A 22,143-nucleotide genomic window follows, 5' to 3' on the forward strand; every position below is an offset into this window, starting at 1 on the left:
ACACTGTCTGTAATTTTACGGAACGCTTTGATGTTATCCGCCCGCCGAGTTGCCCTTGAAAAAAAGAGCTTCCTAGCTCTACAGGCTTTCCTCGATGGGAAATAAAATGCCAAGTCTGAAGAAAAGAAAGGACTACAGGAGGGTTAATATTTTGGGAAAAGGCTCCACCTGCTGGAAGAGCTCACAGGAATTGAATTGGCCCCACGGTGGCTAGGAGATGTTAACTACCTCGCCTGGTATACAGGAGGTTGTGGGTTCGATCTCAACCCTGACGCCTGCTGTATATTTGGAGTTTTCATGTCTCTCCCTCCAAATGGTTGCGTGAATCTTTCCCTCCACATTTAGAATCACCATGCGTTTAGAGCATTTGGCTGCTATAAATTTCCACGTGATACGCCACTTCATTGAGCTATCATTTGTGAGAGCCAGGTTGCTTCTGAAAAAGATCGACACAGCTCAGTGGGCCTTACCTGGTAAAATACAAAATAATCTCGTTTCATAGTTTATAATTCTGAGCTATAGAGTACAACTACGAAAAAGCTGCACTTGTTGTCATTCCAAAACATTTCTGGCGACAATCAGAATGATTCACCCAGTCAAAATGGGTGGCTTCTATTCTCCAGGTCAACTTTGCTGCATGTCCTTTGCTTTGAAGAGCCAATTTTTATTCCACGGCCCTTCAACACCACACACACACACAACAACCACCATTCTCCACTAAGTGGCGGTGTAATCACCAAGGTGCTTGTGCCAGGCTATGTGCACTTTGAAGTCATGTGAAGTGTCGAACGCCCGCGAGCAGGAGGTCATGGGATAGACCCAGGTGCCATGGGTTGACTGAGATGACTGGCCGATGCATTACCTGTGCCCCCTACTATGCCAACACACACAGTACAACCCACAAATACATTGAAAAACATTGAACGACAACAGTGGTGCTACATCACTTCCTGCCATATGATTTCTGTGACCCGATATTCCTGGAATATCACTTCCTGGTGGAATTAGTGCAATGCCATGGGGTGCTAGATTGGTTATGGAATTACAGTCTGCCAATTGACTATCGGCAACACCAACACCTCCATCCCACTGTAGTTGAGCGAATTATTAGGCGCAATTTTACACGTAGGCTTTCACGACCGAATATTAATTGTAATTCAATACAATTTTGGCTTACATCTTTAGTAAGAGCTGATAATGCTGGATGTATTCTCCAGAAGAAAAACCTCGTATACAATTGTCACAATGTTGCTTGGGGTTTTTCAACGTTGTGGTTTGCTGCTAAACCAAATCAATTGGAATATTTGCCAACGTGACAAATCTATTTGATTGGCGACCCGAGTTCTATTCCCACTCACGAACCAACACCGGTGACGATTATCTGAATGGATTCCGGGCCTCCCCAAGGTCGACTCAGCCTCAAATGAGTACTTGGTGCGATGTGCTAACATCACCACTGTCGAGTCAAAGGCGGCCTGGCGTGGTGCTGGTCATCCACCCCCTCTTGTGCCGTGCCGGCCTTCACAAGCACTGCTCGCTAACAGCACTTGCCTCCCCAGCTTGTGAAAGCTAAATCGGGGATCGTTGATGTTTTATGTGTGTGTGTGCGTGCGCATGTGTTCCCGTGTGTGTGCGCGATTATTGGGACTCAATACACCGCTTCCGACAACCAAGCCAGCATCAGGACTCAAGGTGAGTGAAAATAAAACGTAATTATTTTCCTATTCGTGTTGCTTTGTTTTGTTTTAATTACTATAGAATATTTATTACAGCATTACATGCAAATGTACAATATTTCTTATTCATGAGTTTAAGAATGCTTCACTCTTTTTTCGTGTTGAACCGAACACACATCTTTTAACACTAATCGTACGTGCATTAAAATGCAGTACCATTATTGTGCCCGACTTACGAAGGGGCCTAAGAAGGAATGGAACGCTGTTCGTAAGTAGAGGACTGCCTCGGACCTCATAATTATATCCCTCCCCCCTCTCAGCAGCAACACAAAGAGCATTCGTACGAATACATCGACAGCAAGCTGCCACACGGCAGTGTGGTGTTAGAACGGCCACCCTTTGGCAGTGTCACAGCAATGCCTGAATATGACGCTGTGCCTGAAGAACTCACTTCTTGGTATGTCCTAGCATTCAAGCCGGGTTTTCTATATAGGGCCGTTCATAAATGACGTCACGCACCTGGGGGGGGGGGTCAGACATTTGTGACGATGTGTGACGAGGGGGGGGGGTTGAGAAATGTGACGTCACATCAAAATGCGTAACTTTAAATAAATATAGAATTGTTATAACAACACTCCTACAACATCAGAGTGCAGCGCCACATTAAATACGCACTACGATGACAATAGTTTAAAGCGATTTGAAGCATGTTTTATTTTCAAAATGGAAATATGGTTTTGGGGGGGGGGGCAAAGCTTTGTGACGTCATATTTGAGGGGGGGTCTGACTTTATGTGACGCCGTGTGAAGAGGGGGGGGGTCAAAAATCGTCCAACATCACGTGACGTCATTTATGGACGGCTCCTGTGGCCTTTAATAGCAGCCTTTCTTCTGTTTGTTTCGACGGTGAGAGCTCACCACAAGTGTGATTTGACCACTCACTGATGTATCATTTAAAGTTAAGTTTTGTCAATACTTTGGCGAAAGTATGCAAGGTAATTAATTGGCATTCCGCAACATAAAAAAATGAGATGTGAGTTACCGTGTACTCCCGAGTGATCTCCATTGGCACTTAAGCTACTATTGTTTATTCTTCACAAGAACTGTAGATTATCCATACATACATATATACATACATTGTAATCTCTAGCAATATACCTGTGGGTTGTTGCCACGGTGAGGAAGCTCAACTCATAACTGGGAGGTTGTCAATTCAAGTACATTTTTTAAAGCGCTTTAGAGTTCATAGTTCATTCTAGATTTAAAGTTTTCGTTACTGCAGGGATCCATACTCTTTGGTTCTTTCGGTAAAGTCACGTGGGTATAAAAAAATAGAAAAAATTTAATCACGACGTTTCGGGCGCAACACAAGCATCCGTCATCAGGTGGGACAACCACAGCAAGGAAACAATTGCTGAAGTGGGCAAAAGGGCTGCTGTAAAAGAGGGGGTAGGAGCCAGGGAGGAGAGATAAAGAGGGTGGGGGTGTGGGGTAGGGGGAGTGGAATCCTGAAGCTAAGACACATACACGGCAAAATGCCGCAGTGGGGAGGGGAAGTGAGCGGGGCTGGGAGTGGGAGGCTGTTCATCTTCCAGGATAAATATACTGATACTGAGTGGATAAAATGAGTATATCACTTTGCGAGCTTCAGAATGATGGTGATTTATATCCATGAAATATTGCTCGTGTTATGAATTGCGTTCTCTAATCACAAGTCCAAACAAACTGGCTACCATTTTCACGCCGAATGGCGATTGCCTGAAACTAGCGTAAGTCGCTTTTGCTTTGTAAATGTCATTTTCTTGACTTAATTGCAAAAAATAGAAATATATCAATGGTCTTAAGTACTGTACTTCATTACCTTTTTACTAATGTCGGATATATACGTTGGCAATTGAAAGTGACACAATTTGACAACACAAATTCAGGGTAGAAGTTGACGTGCTTATTTCTCCAAGGAAAATTATAGCGGAAGACAACACACAATCACGAGCCACTCGTACTCTTCGTGTTGTTATGCAATCATTAAAATAACTTGTAGACTTGAATATTTTTTATTCATTCGCCTGTAAAAAAAAAAACTTCACTCTTTCAGGAACCCCACGCAACATCTGGATGAGAGAATAATGAATTCTATTGAAACGGTGAGTGAATTTATTTTGCTGCCTGCCTCTACCAATACAGTGAATATATTTTTGACTTAAAGCTTTCGTGACTGCAGTAATTCATATTCTTAGCTCTTTCGGTAAAGTCACGACGTTTCGACCATGGTTTCGACCATGGTCGAAACGTCGTGAGAATTTTTATTGTTTAATATATTTTTTATTATTTTATTGTTTCCCTTCAACGTGACTTTACCGAAAGAGCTAAGAACACAGTGAATATAATTAGAAACGTCGAATGTCGTTGAGATCCGAGCTGTTTACACATTGAACGCAGCTGCATTGCATCCCATGTCTCTTACTAAAGACCTCGCGAATCCTGTGATGCGTTTGCTCTCTCCCGTATTCACCGTGGCAAAAGCGTTCAGGCTTTTGAGTTTGGGTCCGTACACACGATGCTAAGAATTTCATGTCAGTAAGTTAGCCGGATGGAGGTTCGGGAGACAGCGACCCAGGATGAAGGGGCATTACCCCTACAGACTAGACGGGAGCCGGACTCGGAGGGGTGAAAGGAAAATACGCTCCGTTCAGGTCGCCTCTTATTTTCCTTTTCTTTATGTCAGGCACGCTTCGGTTATATTCCTCCCTTCCCTTGTCATCCCCCCCCCCCTTACTAAAAAAATACCTTTACCCCTTTCCGTGGGACCCCGTCTGGTTTGGGGCAGTGGGGTGTCCACTCCCCATCTTTCTATCCCCTGTTTGTCTATGTTTATGTTGACGGTTTGTGTGTACGTGCGTCACAACGCGATGCAACGCCCCCCCCCCGCCCCGCGCAGTGCCTCAAATACAATATATTAAATCTTGCAAACGATGTTCTGGAAAAGTTTTTTAAAAAAATACTATTTCATTGGTCAGGATCGGATATGCAAGTTATAAGTTTATATTAAATGAAAAAATACGTGAAGAATGGAGGGGGTCAGGTTATTAAGACGGGCATTGGAATGGCACCCAGAAACCACGGGGAAGATTGGAAATCAGGATAGATGGCAGGGCACTGTAAGAGCAGAACTTGCAGGTTAAGTGTTCACTGCGCAACAACTGATATATTTGGTAGTGAGAGAGCATCGATGCCAAATAGTGCTGACATTAATATTAAATTCTCTTCCTCAATGTTTTGACGATTGTGACCTCTTAACCTTGCTATGCCTACCAACTCTCTTACAAACTAAGTAGACTAATTTCTCCTTGAAGCTGGGTTTAATCAGCAGTGACTTTTCAGTCGTCGCTTCCTTGATCTCTTGCCGAGCAAGGTTTAGTCTGTTCTATAACGCGGTAGTAGTTGCATTCCTGAAGAATACTGCGTTTTGGAAGATCACGTTAAAATAATAATAATATAGGAGTAAAGCGCAGGCCCGCGATAACACGTGTGATGCGTACGTATTCCGAAGAAAGACCAAGGCGCGTGGGTAGCGTCTAGAAGAATCCAGCAGCATCCTGCCTTGTGCGTCGATGCTACGCCTAGGCAACCGTACAACCAGCCGCTTATTCCTACTCGCGCGATGTAGTTCCATTAATTCCATCGCGTTATATATCCACTTAACGTCATATCCAATTCGCGTTACGAATACAACAAGCGGCGTAATACGGAACAGGCTATAAGGCTGCACGCTTCTGTGACCACGAGGGGGCAACGCTCACCAATTGAATCCCCTGTGCATGTTCTTGACTTTACGTGACATTACCACATTAAATACGCACTACAATGACAATAGTTTAAAGCGATTTGAAGCATGTTTTATATTTATTTGGGGGGGGGGGCAGAGCTTTGTGACGTCATATTTGAGGGGGGGTCTGACTTTTTGTGGCGCCGTGTGACGATGGGGGGGGGGGAGTCAAAAATCGTCCAAAATCGCTTGACGTCATTTATGGACGGCCCCTTACCCCTTATTAACATAATACACCGCTCATGTTAATTGTAATATTAATTTAGGACAATATTCATAATTACACAACGTGGCTGCTACTCCCCAACACCTCCGCATAAAATCACCCTATCAACAAACAGCCAGTTTAAACCAGCTGTGACTAGTTTAAACCAGTTCTGAGCAGTTTAATCCAGTTCTGAGCAGTTTAAACCAGCTGTGACTAGTTTAAACCAGTTCTAAGCAGTTTAATCCAGTTCTGAGCAGTTTAAACCGGCTCTGAGCAGTTTGAACCAGCTCTGAGTAGTTTAAACCAGCTCTGGCCACGTGACTGATGGTGAGCGGAGCTGCCCGTATGTAATGACAGTGGCCTATAAACGACACATAATGCGATTTTAAATACAAATAGATTGTGCTGTAGTCTATATCACGCGTATACATGTATTATGTTGAACTTATTTTGCACCGTACGTAGCTCATCGGAGGTGCCGGGGGAAGGACAAGAAACTAAACACACAAAAACAGTTGTAAAGAAATTAGTTTTCAATCTAGACCAGGAGGACAAGTGATGAACCTGTAAAGGTCTAGAGAATGGAGTGGCCACGACAGCTTCCTTTATCTCCCGACATGTTTAATCAGAATCTCACTTTAAGTCCGAGTTATGCCTGATATTTTCCATAGATAGGGATTTTAAAATGGCAAATAGGACTGCAATGCAGTGTGCGGACTATTGCACCACTGCATGTGTGACGTCGCCCAAAATTTGCTACCAATAAACAGGAAGAGAAGACTGAAAATCGTGGAAATGTTGTACCCAGAATGGGTAACACAATTTAATAAAATAATTAATAAAATATTCCTTTATCCTATAACTTGCTATAGAGATCTCACAACCCAGCCACTCCCTTTCTTCTCCAGGCTTAGCTGCCCTCCAACTGCTATTTCACCCCTTTTAATATCGATCCTCCTATTCCCTAAATTTCTCCAACTGACAGCCTCGTGGCTGTCCGTTAACTGCCCCAATTGACAGCTGCCGTGGCTGTTCGACGATCCCACTCTGCCTCGCACCCACGAGGTGTAGGAGCGGGGCTCTGTCCACACGGTGGTGCTGATAACGTTCACATTATGCACCATAAGTTGGAAGTCTCATCCCTGCAGTCTCCCGTTGAAGTGTCACCTTCCTTTATCATATAGCCCTTCAATTTCTTTATACATGAGGATTGTTTCGCTGTACATTGACACGCAGAAGCGATGCTCACTGCATTGATAACATTCGATTTTAAAAGCATTTTGGTTTCAAAGTACATTGCATCTGAATTCAACGCCTAATCGCGTCCTTTCCACGAAATATCCCATTGCAGAGCCCACCAAAGCAGGAGGCCAGTAGTCACTACGAGGTAAGAGCTTCATACACAACGAGAAATGTGTTCACTAAGGATGACTTGGAACAGTATAATAGAATGACATTTAGATGGACTGTTGAAAATAAGCAATGGAAAATCCAAATGTCAAAGTGTTTCTGCTCATACAAAACCATTGGATCGGTAATCATCTCCATTGGTGGCCCTGAGTGAAGTGGTGCCAATTCCACATTGCTTAGTGTGTATGTTGAACTTCTTTCGCACCGTACCTAGCCAAGCGTGCTAATCAGAGGTGCAAGGGAAGGAAAACAAATTAACACACAAAGCAGTTATAAATAAATTCGTTTTCAATCTAGATTATTAAAAAGTGCATAGCTCCCAGTGGCTTCCTAATAACATCTGCGACTCTGGTATAGACCGGAAGAGCAAAGTGATGAACCTGTAAAGGTCTAGAGCAGTGGTTCTTAACCTGGGGTGCACGCACCCCCTGGGGGTGCGAGATGCCCTTTCTCGGGGTACGAGACATGCCAGATTTGTTTAGAAGGTAAATAATCAAAACACACGTTAAGCACGGGCACATAAGTACAACTTACTTTGGTTTCATCAAACCTATGTATTAACATTAAAAAACATTTTTACGAATGCGAACCTAAGGGGTGCAAGGCTGCAGGAAAGGTTAAGAACCACTTTGGCTATAGGATGGAGTGACCACGACAGATTCCTTAATCTCCCGACTTGTTCAATCAGGACCTCACTTTTGAGTCTGACTTGACCTAGGGGAGGCTCTGGATAAGTTCAGATGCCGCTTACTACTGATATTTTTCCATAGATAGGGATTTAACCAAGGCGAATATGATTCCAGTGTGGTGTGTGGACTATCGCACCACTGCATGGACACGCACAAATAATGCTGACTATGTGGATAACATTTGACTTTAAAACAACTTTTGTTCCAAAGTATATTGTGTCTTAATCCAATGCATAATCGTGTCCTATCCACGAAATCTCCCATTGCAGAGTCCACGAAACGAAGAGGACAGTAGTTACTACGACGTAAGAGCTTTCCACACAATGAGAAATGTGTTCACTAAGGATGACTTGGAACAATGTAATATAACTATATTTTGATGGATTGTTGAAAATAGGCAATGCCAAAGCAAAATGTTAAAGTGTCTCTGCTCAGACAAGTTCATCGGTGATGAACTCCATTGCTGGCCCTGAGTCAAGTGGTGCCAATTCCACATTGCTTCGTGTGCATGTTGAGCTTATTTCGTACCGTACATAGCCAACCGTATTAATTGGATGCGCAGGGGAAGGACAACAAATTAACACATGAAAAATAGTTCTAAAGAAATTAGTTTTCAGTCTAGATTATGTAACAGTGCATAGCTTTCAGTGGCTTCCGAATAACATCTGCGACACTGGAATAGATCAGGAGCGCAAGTGATGAACCTGTAAAGGTCTAGAGCAGTGGTTCTTAACCTGGGGTGCACGCACCCCCTGGGGGTGCGAGATGCCCTTTCTGGGGGTGCATAACATGCCAGATTTGTTTAGAAGGTAAATAATCAAAACACAAATTAAGCACGGGCACAGAAATACAACTTACTTTGTTTTCATAAAACCTATGTATTTATTAACATTATTAAACATTTTAACGAGTGCGAACCAAAGGGGTGCAAGGCTGTAGTAAAGGTTAAGAACCACTTGGTTTAGAGCAGGGGTGAGGAACGTCCGTCTCGCGGGCCGTATAAGGCCCGCGAAAGCATTTGGTCTTGTCCTGCCAAGGCAACCGCAGGCGGGACTCGAAATTCAATCAATCTAGGAGCTAACCTGGAAAAGCAGTTTCGAGTAGCAACATCATCAATACCAGCGAACATCACACGCCTCGCCAAAGAGAAGCAATTCCAGCCCATCGCATTAGGGGTGAGTTAATGAAAGGTTTGACCAAATATAACTGGCTAATTTTTAAGTTGATAATTTTGTATGGCCCGCGAATTGTTATAAATATACAAATAGCCCTTGGCAGAAAAAAGCTTCCCCAACCCTGGTCTAGAGGATGGCGTGGCCACGACAGATTCCTTAATCTCCCGACGTGTTTAATCAGGACCTCACTTTTGAGTCTGACTTAACCTAGGGGAGGCTTGGGATAAGTTCAGATGCCGCTTACTACTGATATTTTTCCATAGATAGGGATTTAACCAAGGCGAATATGATTCCAGTACGGTGTGTGAACTATCGCACCACTGCATGGACACGCATAAATAATGCTGACTATGTGGATAACATTAGATTTTAAAACCACTTCTATTCCAAAGTATATTGTGTCTTAATGCAATGCCTAATCGTGTCCTTTCTACGAAATCTCTCATTGCAGAGGCCACGAAACGATGAGGCCAGTAGTTACTACGACGTAAGAACTTCACACACAATGAGAAATGTGTTCACTCAGGATGACTTGGAAAAATGTAATATAACTATATTTTCAGATGGACTGTTGAAAATAGGCAACGCTAAAGTCAAATGTTAAAGTGTATCTGCTCATACAATAGCATTGGCTCGGTGATGAACTCCATTGGTGGCCCTGAGTCAAGTGGTGCCAATTCCACATTGTTTCGTGTGTATGTTGAGCTTATTTCGTAACCGTATGTAGCCAACCATACTAATCGGATGTGCAGGGGAAGGACAACAAATGAACACATGAAAAACTGTTCTAAATAAATGAGTTTTCATTCTAGATTATGTAAAAGTGCATAGCTTCCAGTGGCTTCCGAATAACACCTGCGACACTGGTATAGACTGGGAGCGCAAGTGATGAACCTGTAAAGGTTTAGAGAAGTGGTTCTTAACCTGGGGTGCACACACCCCCTGGGGGTACGAGATGCCTTTTCTGGGGGTGCGAGACAATAATCAAAACACATTAAGCACGAGCACATAAGTACAACTTACTTTGGGTTCATAAAACCGATGTATTTGTAGCGGATTCAACTGAGTCACAGACGTACTCCTTGGAGGCAACGCATTTATTGATACCAACACAAAGGGGTAACTGCCCCATTACCAGATAACACCCTGTGGTGGTAGACCACCAGGCTAACTACACACTATGGTGGTGGACCACCAGGCTAACTACACACTATGGTGGTGGACCACCAGGCTAACTACACTAATTATACTGGGAGTGGCTACAACAGACGCGACCCCGGCATGGGTCCAGCTCCACGTGTTGGTGACTCTTCTCGGACGTAGAACGTAGAACGTAGATCACAGGATAACAACAGCAACGCTGAACCCCGGTCCCTCTGGGGACCTGGTTTATATACTCCCCTCTCGTGGCTGGCTCCGCTCTTGGCCACGGCCACCTCGAAACCTCTAGCAGGATCTCGCCCCGACACGTAACCACCACCAGCCCCCACTTGGGGCACCTGTGTAGACTTTACCCGTCACGTGCCTCCTAGGGTCAACCAGAGTGCCATGGTCTACATTAACCCCGTTCATGGCCGGCACTCTCACACCCCCTCCTATAGCAGGCAGCACTGCACTGGTGCCACTCAGCGCTCTCTATCAGCGCTCACTGAGCCCCTCTAGGGCTGGTACTACACCCACATGTACGGGGTGTCTGCGATGTAATTACATCACACGCCGTCCCTCGCTAGAGCCGGCATTACCCAGTGACATCCACGATGTCGCTACACACGTGATGTACGTGGTGTGAGTACATCGCACGCCGTGCCTCGCTAAAGCCGGCATTACCCAGTGACATCCACGATGTCGCTACATCCGTGACGTCCGCAATGTCACGATATAGTTATATAAAACATAAAACATTTTAACGAGTGCGAACCAAAGGGGTGCAAGGCTGCAGTAAAGGTTAAGAACCACTTGGTCTAGAGGATGGAGTGGCCACTACAGATTCCTTAATTTCCCGACGTGCTTAATCAGGACCTCAGTTTTGAGTCTGACTTGACTTAGGGGAGGCTCGGGATAAGTTCAGATGCCGCTTACTACTGATATTTTTCCATATACAGAAACTTAACTTAGGCGAATATGATTGCAGTGCGGTGTGTGGACTAGCGCACCACTGCATGGAAACGCAAAAATAATGATCACTGCGTTGATAACATTTGATTTGAAAACAACTTCTGTTCCAAAGTCCATTGGCTCTGAATTCAACCCCTAATCGTGTCTTGTCCGTGAAATTTCCCATTGCAGATGCCACGAAATGACGGGGCCAGTAGTCTCTACGAGGTAAGAGCTTCACACACAACGAGAAATGTGTTCACTGAGGATGACTTGGAACAATGCAATAGAACGATATTTAGATGGACTGTTGAAAATAAGCACTGCCAAAGCCAAATGTTAAAGTGTCTCTGCTCAGACAAGACCATTGGCTCGGTGATGATCTCCCTTGGTGGCCCTGAATCAAGTGGTGCCAATTGTACGTTGCTTTGCATGTATGTTGAACTTCTTTCGTGTACGGTACGAAGCCAACCGTGCTAATCGCAGGTGCGGGGGAGGGGGAAGGACAACAAACTGAACACAACAACAAGCCGTTTTAAATAAATTAGTTTCCAATCTAGATGATGATTTAAAAGTGACATAAGCTCCCAGTGGCTTCCTACTATCGGAATAAACAGCACATTCCAGACAGGTGCAGAAGCAGACATCTTTTTAGGTGTTCTGTATATGTTTTTTTTTACGTGTTTTCAATTTATTTACTTCATGAAATTGGCATAAGTAACCATACAAATAGACAATCATTTTATCCTACAGTACAACGTATGCATCACTCCATGCAGATTCTGCATGGGGTGATATATGTGTAGTATTTTAATTATTTAAGTTGTTGTTTTTAGTGTATAATGTACTGTATATAATATTTGACACTGAAATCAAGCATAGCTACTTTTTTGTTACACACCTGGTGCCGATCGCCGGACTGGTGAACAGCCTTTGGAGCGGTTTCACCAAATCGGCCCGGGACCGCCAGATAATGTTGAATGTTGGAAGCCGGATAATGGATGATTCACTGTATTTTATCGATGTCCCACTAAATGAGAATGCACGTGCGTTTTTATCATTATTTTGCAGCTTCTGCAGCTGCCTGTGGAGAGCGCCTATGACAAATTAAGCCACCCCACGTTTACGAACGCCTGAAACTGACCACCTCGAGAACCACACGCGCGCGCTTACAATGACGGCACGCAGCACTCGCATGGAATTCAAAACTCAAGAGCACGGCGTTCAATCAGAGGTTACTGTGAGGATTGCTCATATTTTATTTGGGAGAGAGAAGGGTTCGGATCCATTTATCTCCCATGCAATTTGTTGTATATCAGGGTATTGGAAATTTGAATGAAAATAAAAAAATGTAAATAAAATTTGGAAAAATGCGTAATTATCCAAAATTACATTTTGATTTAAAGCTTTCGTGACTGCAGTAATTCATATTCTTAGCTCTTTTGGTAAAGTCACGTTGAAGGGAAACAAAAAAATAATAAAATATATATAAAACAATAAAAATTCTCACGACGTTTCGACCATAACACAAACGGTCATCATCAGGTGTGAAAAGCCAACGGCAAGACAGCATAAATAAACTGCCAAATCACTGCCCGTGGCGCTAACGTTTTTGTTATAAATAAATACACCGTGTAAAAATAAATAAATAAATGCAGACCGCCACTTCTTTCAAATGTTTCTTGCCGTTGATTTTTCACACCTGATGATGACCGTTTGTGTTATGGTCGAAACGTCGTGAGAATTTTTATTGTTTTATATATATTTTATTATTTTTTGTTTCCCTTCAACGTGACTTTACCAAAAGAGCTAATAATATCCAAAATTATGTTAATTGTTATAATTATGCGCATTAATTGTGCTATTTCGAGATATGATCGTATTAATTTATGCGAACACGAACGATTATGCTAATGTTAGCCGTTATGATAATTAGGCCCCGCCTCACTGAAGAGGGTCCTATCATCAATCAGGATCACACAATTAATCGTATGAAGTTATGCAGGTGTGCTGTAAGTATGTCAGATTAACTCGGCTTCATTGTCTAGGTTCGTATTATCGATCGGTATAATACAATTATTCTCGCTTTAACATTTACTGATTATGTATTAGTATTTATGTCAGGTCTCCAAATTCAAATCTCAGCACAGGATACACTTCTTATAAATAAGGTTATTATGTATGAACTCAGGAAAGAAACACTCAAACACTTATTATATTATAGTGTTAACGAAACCTTAACACTATAATATGCGAACTCTCATGCTTGGAATGATCAACACAGTACCATCGGGGAATTTTCCCTCAGGTAGCAGTACATTTAACCATCAATGATTGCGTTGTTTCACTTTGGCAACTGCACATATGATTAATTCCACTGCATAACACGAGCTTAGTTGGGGATAGGGAGAGTCTTTAAAACAGGCATGCACGATATTCTAAACAAAAACCTTAACACTCTAATGCGAATTATTATGCTTGAAATTGTCAACACAGTACTTCAGGCGATGTTCCCCTTTATTGATCCATACATTTAACCCTCAATAATCATGTTGTTAATTGGGTAACAGATCAATGATTACTTCCTCAGAGTAACACGAGCATATATGGTAAATAGGAATAAAAGTCCTTAAAAATTCATGCGACGATATTCACGAAAAGCGATAAAACACAAATTGTTCTACCCCAAAGGCAAAAGTATACGTCAATAGATTCATCGGCAAGATTATATAATTAACGAGATTTCTTGGAATAAGGGTGTGCGGCAGTACGTGCTCTCCCACGGGAGATCCTTATCTTTGGCTAAGCTTTTAATTAATTCGTGGACAAGATTGTATGATAAAGAAACCGGTTTAACACGATATTCTCCCTGTGAGCGTATAGCTTCGTGACGAAGGTTTCAAAATTTGTATTTGTATCGATGAATCTATTGGTAATTATGCGGTTGGAAGTAAAATAAATAAAACAAAATATGTACTTATAAACGACGTATTCTCCTCACTCAGTGAGCCGCGATGCCTTCACGGCCAGCTGATGGTTCATGTACTTGAAAATTAGGCTTTTTATGATTTAAAGCTTTCGTGACTGCAGTAATTCATATTCTTAGCTCTTTCGGTAAAGTCACGTTGAAGGGAAACAATAATATTGTTTCATATATATTTTATTATTTTATTTTATTATTTTATAAATCATTAATAATATCAATTTTGGAAAAAGACCTATATATCCAACAAATTCCCTCAATATTTTTTATAGGGCTCAAAAGCGGATTTTTTTAAACGTTCTTTAACGGTAACAGAAAGAAGGACAATAACTGGATCCAGAATACAATGAATCTTTACAAGATTTGGAATGTATTAATGATGCCTTGATTCGTTATTGACACACTATGCACAAGGACGCGAACCAACTGTGGTGGATAATAATTTTTTGACAACCAACTCTCCAAAACTCTCGGCAACAGTGCCAGCAGCACACATTTGTGTAACCTCGTAGTTCACCAGCTTAACACAGTGGCCCCACTAGCCGACAATTACAGAATGCCGCGGCGACAAAACAGATTAAGGACAACGTGACCACTGTTCACACCAACCACGACGCACAGTCCACTCGAGGCAATGCAGCACAAGCCCAGGGTACGTAACGGCAATCTCAGGACCTGGTCGGCGCTATCAACAACCGGGCTATCAACAACGCTCTGAGCAACTCAACGCAGCGGCATTCCCGGGCTATCAACAACGCTCTGAGCAACTCAACGCAGCGGCATTCCCAGGCTCTCAACAACGCTCTGAGCAACTCAACGCAGCGGCATTCCCAGGCTCTCAACAACGCTCTGAGCAACTCAACGCAGCGGCATTCCCGGGCTCTCAACAACGCTCTGAGCAACTCAACGCAGCGGCATTCCCGGGCTCTCAACAATGCTCTGAGCATCTCAATGCAGCGGCATTCCCGGGATTTGATTGGTGCTATCAACAACGCTTTGAGCAACTCAACGCAGCGACATTCCCGGGAATTGGTTGGCGCTCTCAACAACGCTCTGAGCATCTCAACGCAGCGGCATTCCCGGGCTATCAACAACGCTCTGAGCAACTCAACGCAGCGGCATTCCCGGGCTATCAACAACGCTCTGAGCAACTCAACGCAGCGGCATTCCCGGGATTTGATTGGTGCTATCAACAACGCTCTGAGCAACTCAACACAGCGGCATTCCTGGGAATTGGTCGGCGCTCTCAACAACGCTTTGAGCAACTCAACGCAGCGGCATTCCCGGAAATTGGTTGGCGCTCTCAACAACGCTCTGAGCATCTCAACGCAGCGGCATTCCCAGAAATTGGTTGGCGCTCTCAACAACGCTCTGAGCAACTCAACGCAGCGGCATTCCCGGGAATTGGTTGGCGCTCTCAACAACGCTCTGAGCAACTCAACGCAGTGGCATTCCCGGGAATTGATTGGCGCTATCAACAACGCTCTGAGCATCTCAATGCAGCGGCATTCCCGTGAATTGGTTGGCGCTATCAACAACGCTCTGAGCAACTCAACGCAGCGGCATTCCCGGGATTTGGTTGGCGCTCTCAACAACGCTCTGAGCAACTCAACGCAGCGGCATTCCCGGGATTTGGTTGGCGCTCTCAACAACGCTCTGAGCAACTCAATGCAGCGGCGTTCCCGGGATTTGGTTGGCGCTATCAACAACGCTCTGAGCAACTCAACGCAGCGGCATTCCCGGGAATTGGTTGGACCTTTCAACAACGCTCTGAGCAACTCAACGCAGTGGCAGTCTTAAATCACTGACTCGCCCCGCATGGCAGCACCACACAGCGACTCTGCGATGTGCCAGCAGCCACGGGCACCGGCTCGGACTCGCAACAGCAGCAACGCTCGCGACGACCCAACAGCAACAACAATCCCTTCTAGATTTGAAGCTTTCGTGACTGCAAGGATCCCTACTTTACCGAATAGAACCAAAGAGTAACAACAATCCCGGTCACCGAGCCGCCCGCACGACAGCAACGCCCCACAGCAGCCCGTCCCCCCGGGCCCCCCCGTGGGAGCCCCTTGACCGCGGTGAATGCCGACCATGCCCGGTCCCGGCGAATGCCAAACACGCCGCCGCTCACTTAAGTCCACAAATTTGGTCCCGCCTTCACAGCCTCTGTCAATAAAACTTGGCTCGTCCAGCGCCCCATAGCACAGCCAACTAGTAAGGATTGTCACATAAACAGAACGTGGCCAATTCGTCACTAGTACAGCACTAGTGTGTAGTGTATAGTAGTGTAGTGTGAAGTAGTGTATAGTGTAGTATACTAGTACAGCACACCGGTGTATTGGAGAGCCAAGCTTCAACATTTACAATCATTTATAATGTACTAGCAGTCAGTACCCAGCGTTGCCCGGGTAAAAAAGATATTTCAAAACTTACCTTAAAAACCTTACATATACATACACAGATACTAAGGCATTGTGAAAGCCCGGTGGGCCGTTTGTCCATTTCTCCACCAACAAAATTATATGAGGCTTGCACAAGTCCAAAAAGTTATAGAAAGTGGGGGGTAAATATAGATGTAAAGCTTTCGTGACTGCAGGGATTCATATTCTTGGTTCTTTCGGTAAAGTCACGTAGAAGGGAAACAATAAAATAATAAAAATATAAAACAATAAAATTCTCACGACGTTTCGACTGCAACACAAGCAATCATCATCAGGTGCGAAAACCACAACAATAAAATTTGAAAAAAGTGGCGGTTATTTTTAACGTTAGCACCACGGAGAGAGATTTGACAGTTTGTTCAGATGGACGAGTCCATCTATGTTCGGAAAAGAGGAGGGGGGCGACGAAAATTAATGGATGCGGTCTGAAAGCCACCTTAAGCGTGATCAATCAATTAAGACCTGAAATGGTTTATCAAATCCTTCCAATGATTGCAAAGCCAGAATCCATCTTCTCGGTTGAAATTGTCCCTGTGTTTGTATATGTGGATAGCCTCATGAACGAATCTCTCATGGTAGCCAGATGGCTTGCAAAGAACCTCTGTCTTGGAGAAGTCAATGTCATGTGAACCTACTGAATTATAACAGTGATCTGCCACGGCCGAGGTGATGGTCCTACCGTGTTTCAGGTCTGCTTTGTGTTCACGAATGCGGTCCGAGACATGTCGTTTGGTTTCTCCAATGTAGTAGTTACAAACGACACGTCTCGGACCGCATTCGTGAACACAAAGCAGACCTGAAACACGGTAGGACCATCGCCTCGGCCGTGGCAGATCACTGTTATAATTCAGTAGGTTCACATGACATTGAATTCTCCAAGACAGAGGTTATTTGCAAGCCATCTGGCTACCATGAGAGATTCATGAGGCTATCCACATATACAAACACAGAGACAATTTCAACCGAGAAGATGGATTCTGGCTTAGCAATCATTGGAAGGATTTGATAAACCATTTCGGGTCTTAATTGATTGATCACACTTAAGGTGGCTTTCAGACCGCATCCATTATTTTTCGTCTCCCCCCTCCTCTTTTCCGAACATAGATGGACTCGTCCATCTGAACATACTGTCAAATCTCTCTCCGTGGTGCTAACGTTAAAAATAACCGCCACTTTTTTCAAATTTTCTTGTAGTTTTCACACCTGATGATGATTGCTTTTGTTGCAGTCGAAACGTCGTGAGAATTGTATTTGTTATATTTTTATTATTTTATTGTTTCCCTTCTACGTGCCTTTACCGAAAGAACCAAGAATATGGGGGGTAAATAGTTGATCTAAAAGGTTTCCGAAAATTGTCGACCCCCCCCCCCCTCAAAAAATATATTTACCTCCGCGTAGGTATCTATACCTACACACCCTACATACAACAGAGTGAGTAGTATCTATTGACTCTGTAGTTGTATCTACTGACTGTACAGTAGTATCTACTGAGCCAGTAGTCGCTACTGTTAAGTAGTAATTCGATTTAAAGCTTTCGTGACTGCAGGGATTCATCTTCTTAGTCCTTTCGGTAAAGTCACGTAGAATGGAAAGATGCTTAGTAGTATTTACTGACTGTAGTAGTATCTACTGGCCCTACAGTAGTATCTACCGACTCTATAGTAGTAACAACTAACTCTATAGTATTCTTAGTTCTTTCGGTAAAGTCACATTGAAGGGAAACAATAAAATAATAAAATATATATAAAACAATAAAAATTCTCACGACGTTTCGACCATAACACAAACGGTCGTCTTCAGGTGTGTCGGTTTGCATAAATTTATTTATTTTTAAACGGTGTATTTATTTATAAAAAAAAAAACGTTAGCGCCACGCGCAGCGATTTTGCAGTTTATTTAGAAGGACTAGTCCATCTATTTTCTGAAAAGAGGAGGGGGGAGACGAAAAATTTAATGTATGCTGTCTGAAAGCCACTGTAAGCGTGAACAATCAATTAAGACCTGAAATGGTTTATAACATCTTTCCAATGATTGCTAAGCCAGAATCCATCTTCTCGGTTGAAATTGTCTCTGTGCTTGTATATGTGGATAGCCTCATGAACGAATCTCTCATGGTAGCCAGATGGCTTACAAAGAACCTCTGTCTTGGAAAAGTCAATGTCATGTGAGCCTACTGAATTATAACAATGATCTGCCACGGCCGAGGTGTTGGTTCTACCGTGTTTAAGGTCTGCTTTGTGTTCACGAATGCGGTCCGAGACATGGCGTTTGGTTTCTCCAATGTAACTACCACAGAGGCAACTTAGTTTGTAGACACCAGGGTATTGTATGTCCGGAATCACATCTTTTACAGACGGAACCAGATCACGGATTTTATGTAACCTCACCTTTCTGATGTAATCTCACCTTTCTGAAGAGATGCCGCGACTCTAAGGCTCTTTGTTCCTCTCACACAGCTTAAAGGCCGTGATCTGAACGTGGCTCTTTCACTCCAGCGCTGTCCTACCAGACAGTCTCGTCCCTTCACCTGATGAAGGCCGCTTGTGTTGTGGCCGAAACGTCGTGAGAATATTATTGTGTTATTTTATTTTATCAATTTATTATTTTATTCTCATTCTACGTGACTTTACCGAAAGAACCAAAGAAGATGAATCATTGCAGTCACGAAAGCTTTAAATTGTTTATATATTTTATTATTTTATTGTTCCCCTTCAACGTGACTTTACCGAAAGAACTAAGAATATGAATTACTGCAGTCACGAAAGCTTTAAATCAAAATTTAACTCTATAGTAATATCTGCTGACTCTATAGTAGTATCCACTGACTATAGTAGTAACTAATAACTCTATAACAGTATCTACTGACTGTATAGCAGTATCTACTGACTCTAAAGCAGTAGCTACTGACCGTAGTAATATCTACTGACTGTGTAGTCGTATATTTGCTGACTGTAGCAGTATTTACTGACCGTAGTGGTATATACTGACTGTTTAAGTATCTACTAACTCTATATAGCATGATCTACCAACTGCATAGCAGTATCTACTATGATTACAGCAGTGCATACTGACTGTGGTGGGACCTGCTATTACAGCAGTGCATATTGTGGTGGTACCTGCTATGATTACAGCAGTGCATATTGTGGTGGTACCTATGATTACAGCAGTGCATACTGACTGTGGTGGTACCTGCTATGATTACAGCAGTGCATACTGATTGTGGTGCTACCTGCTATGATTGCAGTAGTGCATACTGACTGTGGTGGTATCTGCTATGACTACAGCATTGCATACCTACTTTTGGTGGGACATGCTTTCCCTACACCAGTGCATACTCACTGTGGTGGTACCTGCTATCACTACAGCAGTGCATACTAATTGTGGTGGTACCTGCCATGATTACAGCAGTGCATACTGACTGTGGTGGTACCTGCTATCACTATAGCAGTGCATACTGATTGTGGTGGTACCTGCTATGGTTACAGCAGTGCATACTGTGGTGGTACGTGCTATCATTACAGCAGTACATACTGACTGTGGTGGTACCTGCTATGATTACAGCAGTGCATACTGATTGTGGTGGTACCTGCTATGATTACAGCAGTGCATACTGTGGTGGTACGTGCTATCATTACAGCAGTGCATACGGACTGTGGTGGTACCTGCTATGATTACAGCAGTGCATACTGATTGTGGTGGTACCTGCTATGATTACAGCAATGCATACTGTGGTGGTACGTGCTATCATTACAGCAGTGCATACGAACTGCGGTGGTACCTGCTATGATTACAGCAGTACATATTGTGGTGGGACCTGCTTTCTTTACAGCAGTGCATACCGACTGTGGTGGTACCTATGATTACCGCAGTGCATATTGTGGTGGTACCTGCTATCACCACAGCATTGCATGCTGACTGTGGTGGTATCTTGCTATGACTACAGCTTTGCATGCTGACTGTGGTGGTATCCTGCTATGATTACAGCTTGCACTACAGTAGTACATGCTGACTCTATTTATCTTACATATGAAAGGGAAAGTTGTGTATATGTGTGTATGTTCGAAATGTTTAGCATACTTGCCGACATGCAACCAACTTACTGTATATTAAACGGGAATAGGCCGATTCTAAAGAAATCTACAACCTTCGATTCCTTTGCGCGATTTAAAGAATCGATTCTGGCGCACTCGGGTTTTATTTTATTTTAAAAGAATGAGTTATATTTTGATTTAAAGCTTTCGTGACTGCAGGGATTCACATTCTTGGTTCTTTCGGTAAAGTCACGTAGAAGGGAAACAAAAGAACAAAAATATAAAACAATACAATTCTAAAATTTTATTGCTGTGGGTTTCACACCTGATGATGATTGTTTGCGTTGCAGTCGAAACGTCAGAATTTTATTGTTTTATATTTTTATTATTTTATTGTTTCCCTTCTACGTGGTGACTTTACCGAAAGAACCAAGAATGAGTTATCTTTTCATTTGTATGTTATGTTTTAAAGTTTTCAGACGTTTTTAAATATCTATTTTCCCGCTAGTAGCAGTACATATCGACTCTATAGCACAAAGTACTCACCTGACAGAGTACCGTGACGAGGCCTAGCCCCGTGCAGATCCCCCGGCCTCGCCTAGATTGCCCGGCCGGCCGAGGCTTGGGCCTGGGCCACTAACCCCCCCCCCCCCCCCCCCACACGCGCTACAATAAATCTATTTAATCGCTATCATTTTAGTATCTACCTACCCTATAATAGTTAGTGCACACATTGGGGTGGAGGGGGAGAGAAGAGGACGTGACACTTTGATGAATTTACCTCAGCGTTGCGTGTATTTTTTTTGCATTTTGAACGCGAATGAGAAATGGCGTCTCCCCCTCCAGCGACGGCGTCTGCGCGTTGCCAGGGGCAACAACTCGTGTTGGCGTTTCGCGCATGCGCAGCAGCGAGCCTGGGGCAAAAGTAAACAAATAAATAAAGAGAAATCGCACCAAAACGCGATTGTAACCACTTTAAAGTTTAGGGATGGGAAAACGAAATGGCCTATTCCCACCGCGTGGCCCGGGGCGTGCCGCCCCGGCAAATTTTTTAGACCTAAACCCCACGGTCAGAGCGGCAAATCCCCCGCAAGCAAGCGTACGCAGATAGACAGACAGACACACAAAACATGCCTTTTATAGATAAGATATCGTTCACACAGCAATGGATACATTTATTTTTACGCATTTAAAAAGATTCCCGTCCACGGCTTGAAACGTTTCTGCATATTTCTTGAAATTAAATGTTTGCTGTCTACCCAGCAGAAGGTTTAACGATGTTATATACTGAACATCTTTTTAAATGTCCTCATGTGTGGCAACCCATTTCTGTATGCAGTTTAATTATGTGTGTACGTGAAAAACACTCAGGGGCCGTCCATAAATGACGTCACGCGATTTTGAATGATTTTTGACCCCCCCCCCTCTCGTCACACGGCGTCACAAAAGTCAGACCCCCCCCTCTCAAAGATGACGTCACAAAACTCTCCCCCCCCCCCCAAAAAAAACATGCTTTAAATCGCGTTAAACTATTGTCATTGTCGTGCGTATTTAATGTGGCGCTGCACTCTGCTGTTGTAGGAGAAAATATTTATTATTAAGTGGAAC

General features: G+C 43.4%; 1 protein-coding gene across 1 annotated transcript in view; it reads left to right on the plus strand.

Moving 5' to 3' along the window:
• The window catches only part of LOC142906273 (uncharacterized), a 38,025-nt gene extending 16,077 nt beyond the window's left edge, over positions 1-21,948 (plus strand). Inside the window, exons 8-15 of the mRNA XM_076053752.1 lie at positions 1,675-1,692; positions 1,997-2,133; positions 3,771-3,819; positions 7,061-7,096; positions 8,078-8,113; positions 9,435-9,470; positions 11,270-11,305; positions 12,149-21,948. Coding sequence (XP_075909867.1) covers positions 1,675-1,692; positions 1,997-2,133; positions 3,771-3,819; positions 7,061-7,096; positions 8,078-8,113; positions 9,435-9,470; positions 11,270-11,305; positions 12,149-12,214 — 414 coding nt within the window. The 3' untranslated portion in view covers positions 12,215-21,948. The remainder of the gene's footprint in view (positions 1-1,674; positions 1,693-1,996; positions 2,134-3,770; positions 3,820-7,060; positions 7,097-8,077; positions 8,114-9,434; positions 9,471-11,269; positions 11,306-12,148) is intronic.
• Positions 21,949-22,143: the final 195 nt, after the last annotated feature.

This window comes from Petromyzon marinus, chromosome 62 (genome assembly GCF_048934315.1).
Source record: "Petromyzon marinus isolate PM22_M1 ecotype Great Lakes invasive population chromosome 62, UKy_Petmar_22M1.pri1.0, whole genome shotgun sequence".
Classification (NCBI taxonomy): Eukaryota; Metazoa; Chordata; class Hyperoartia; order Petromyzontiformes; family Petromyzontidae; genus Petromyzon; species Petromyzon marinus.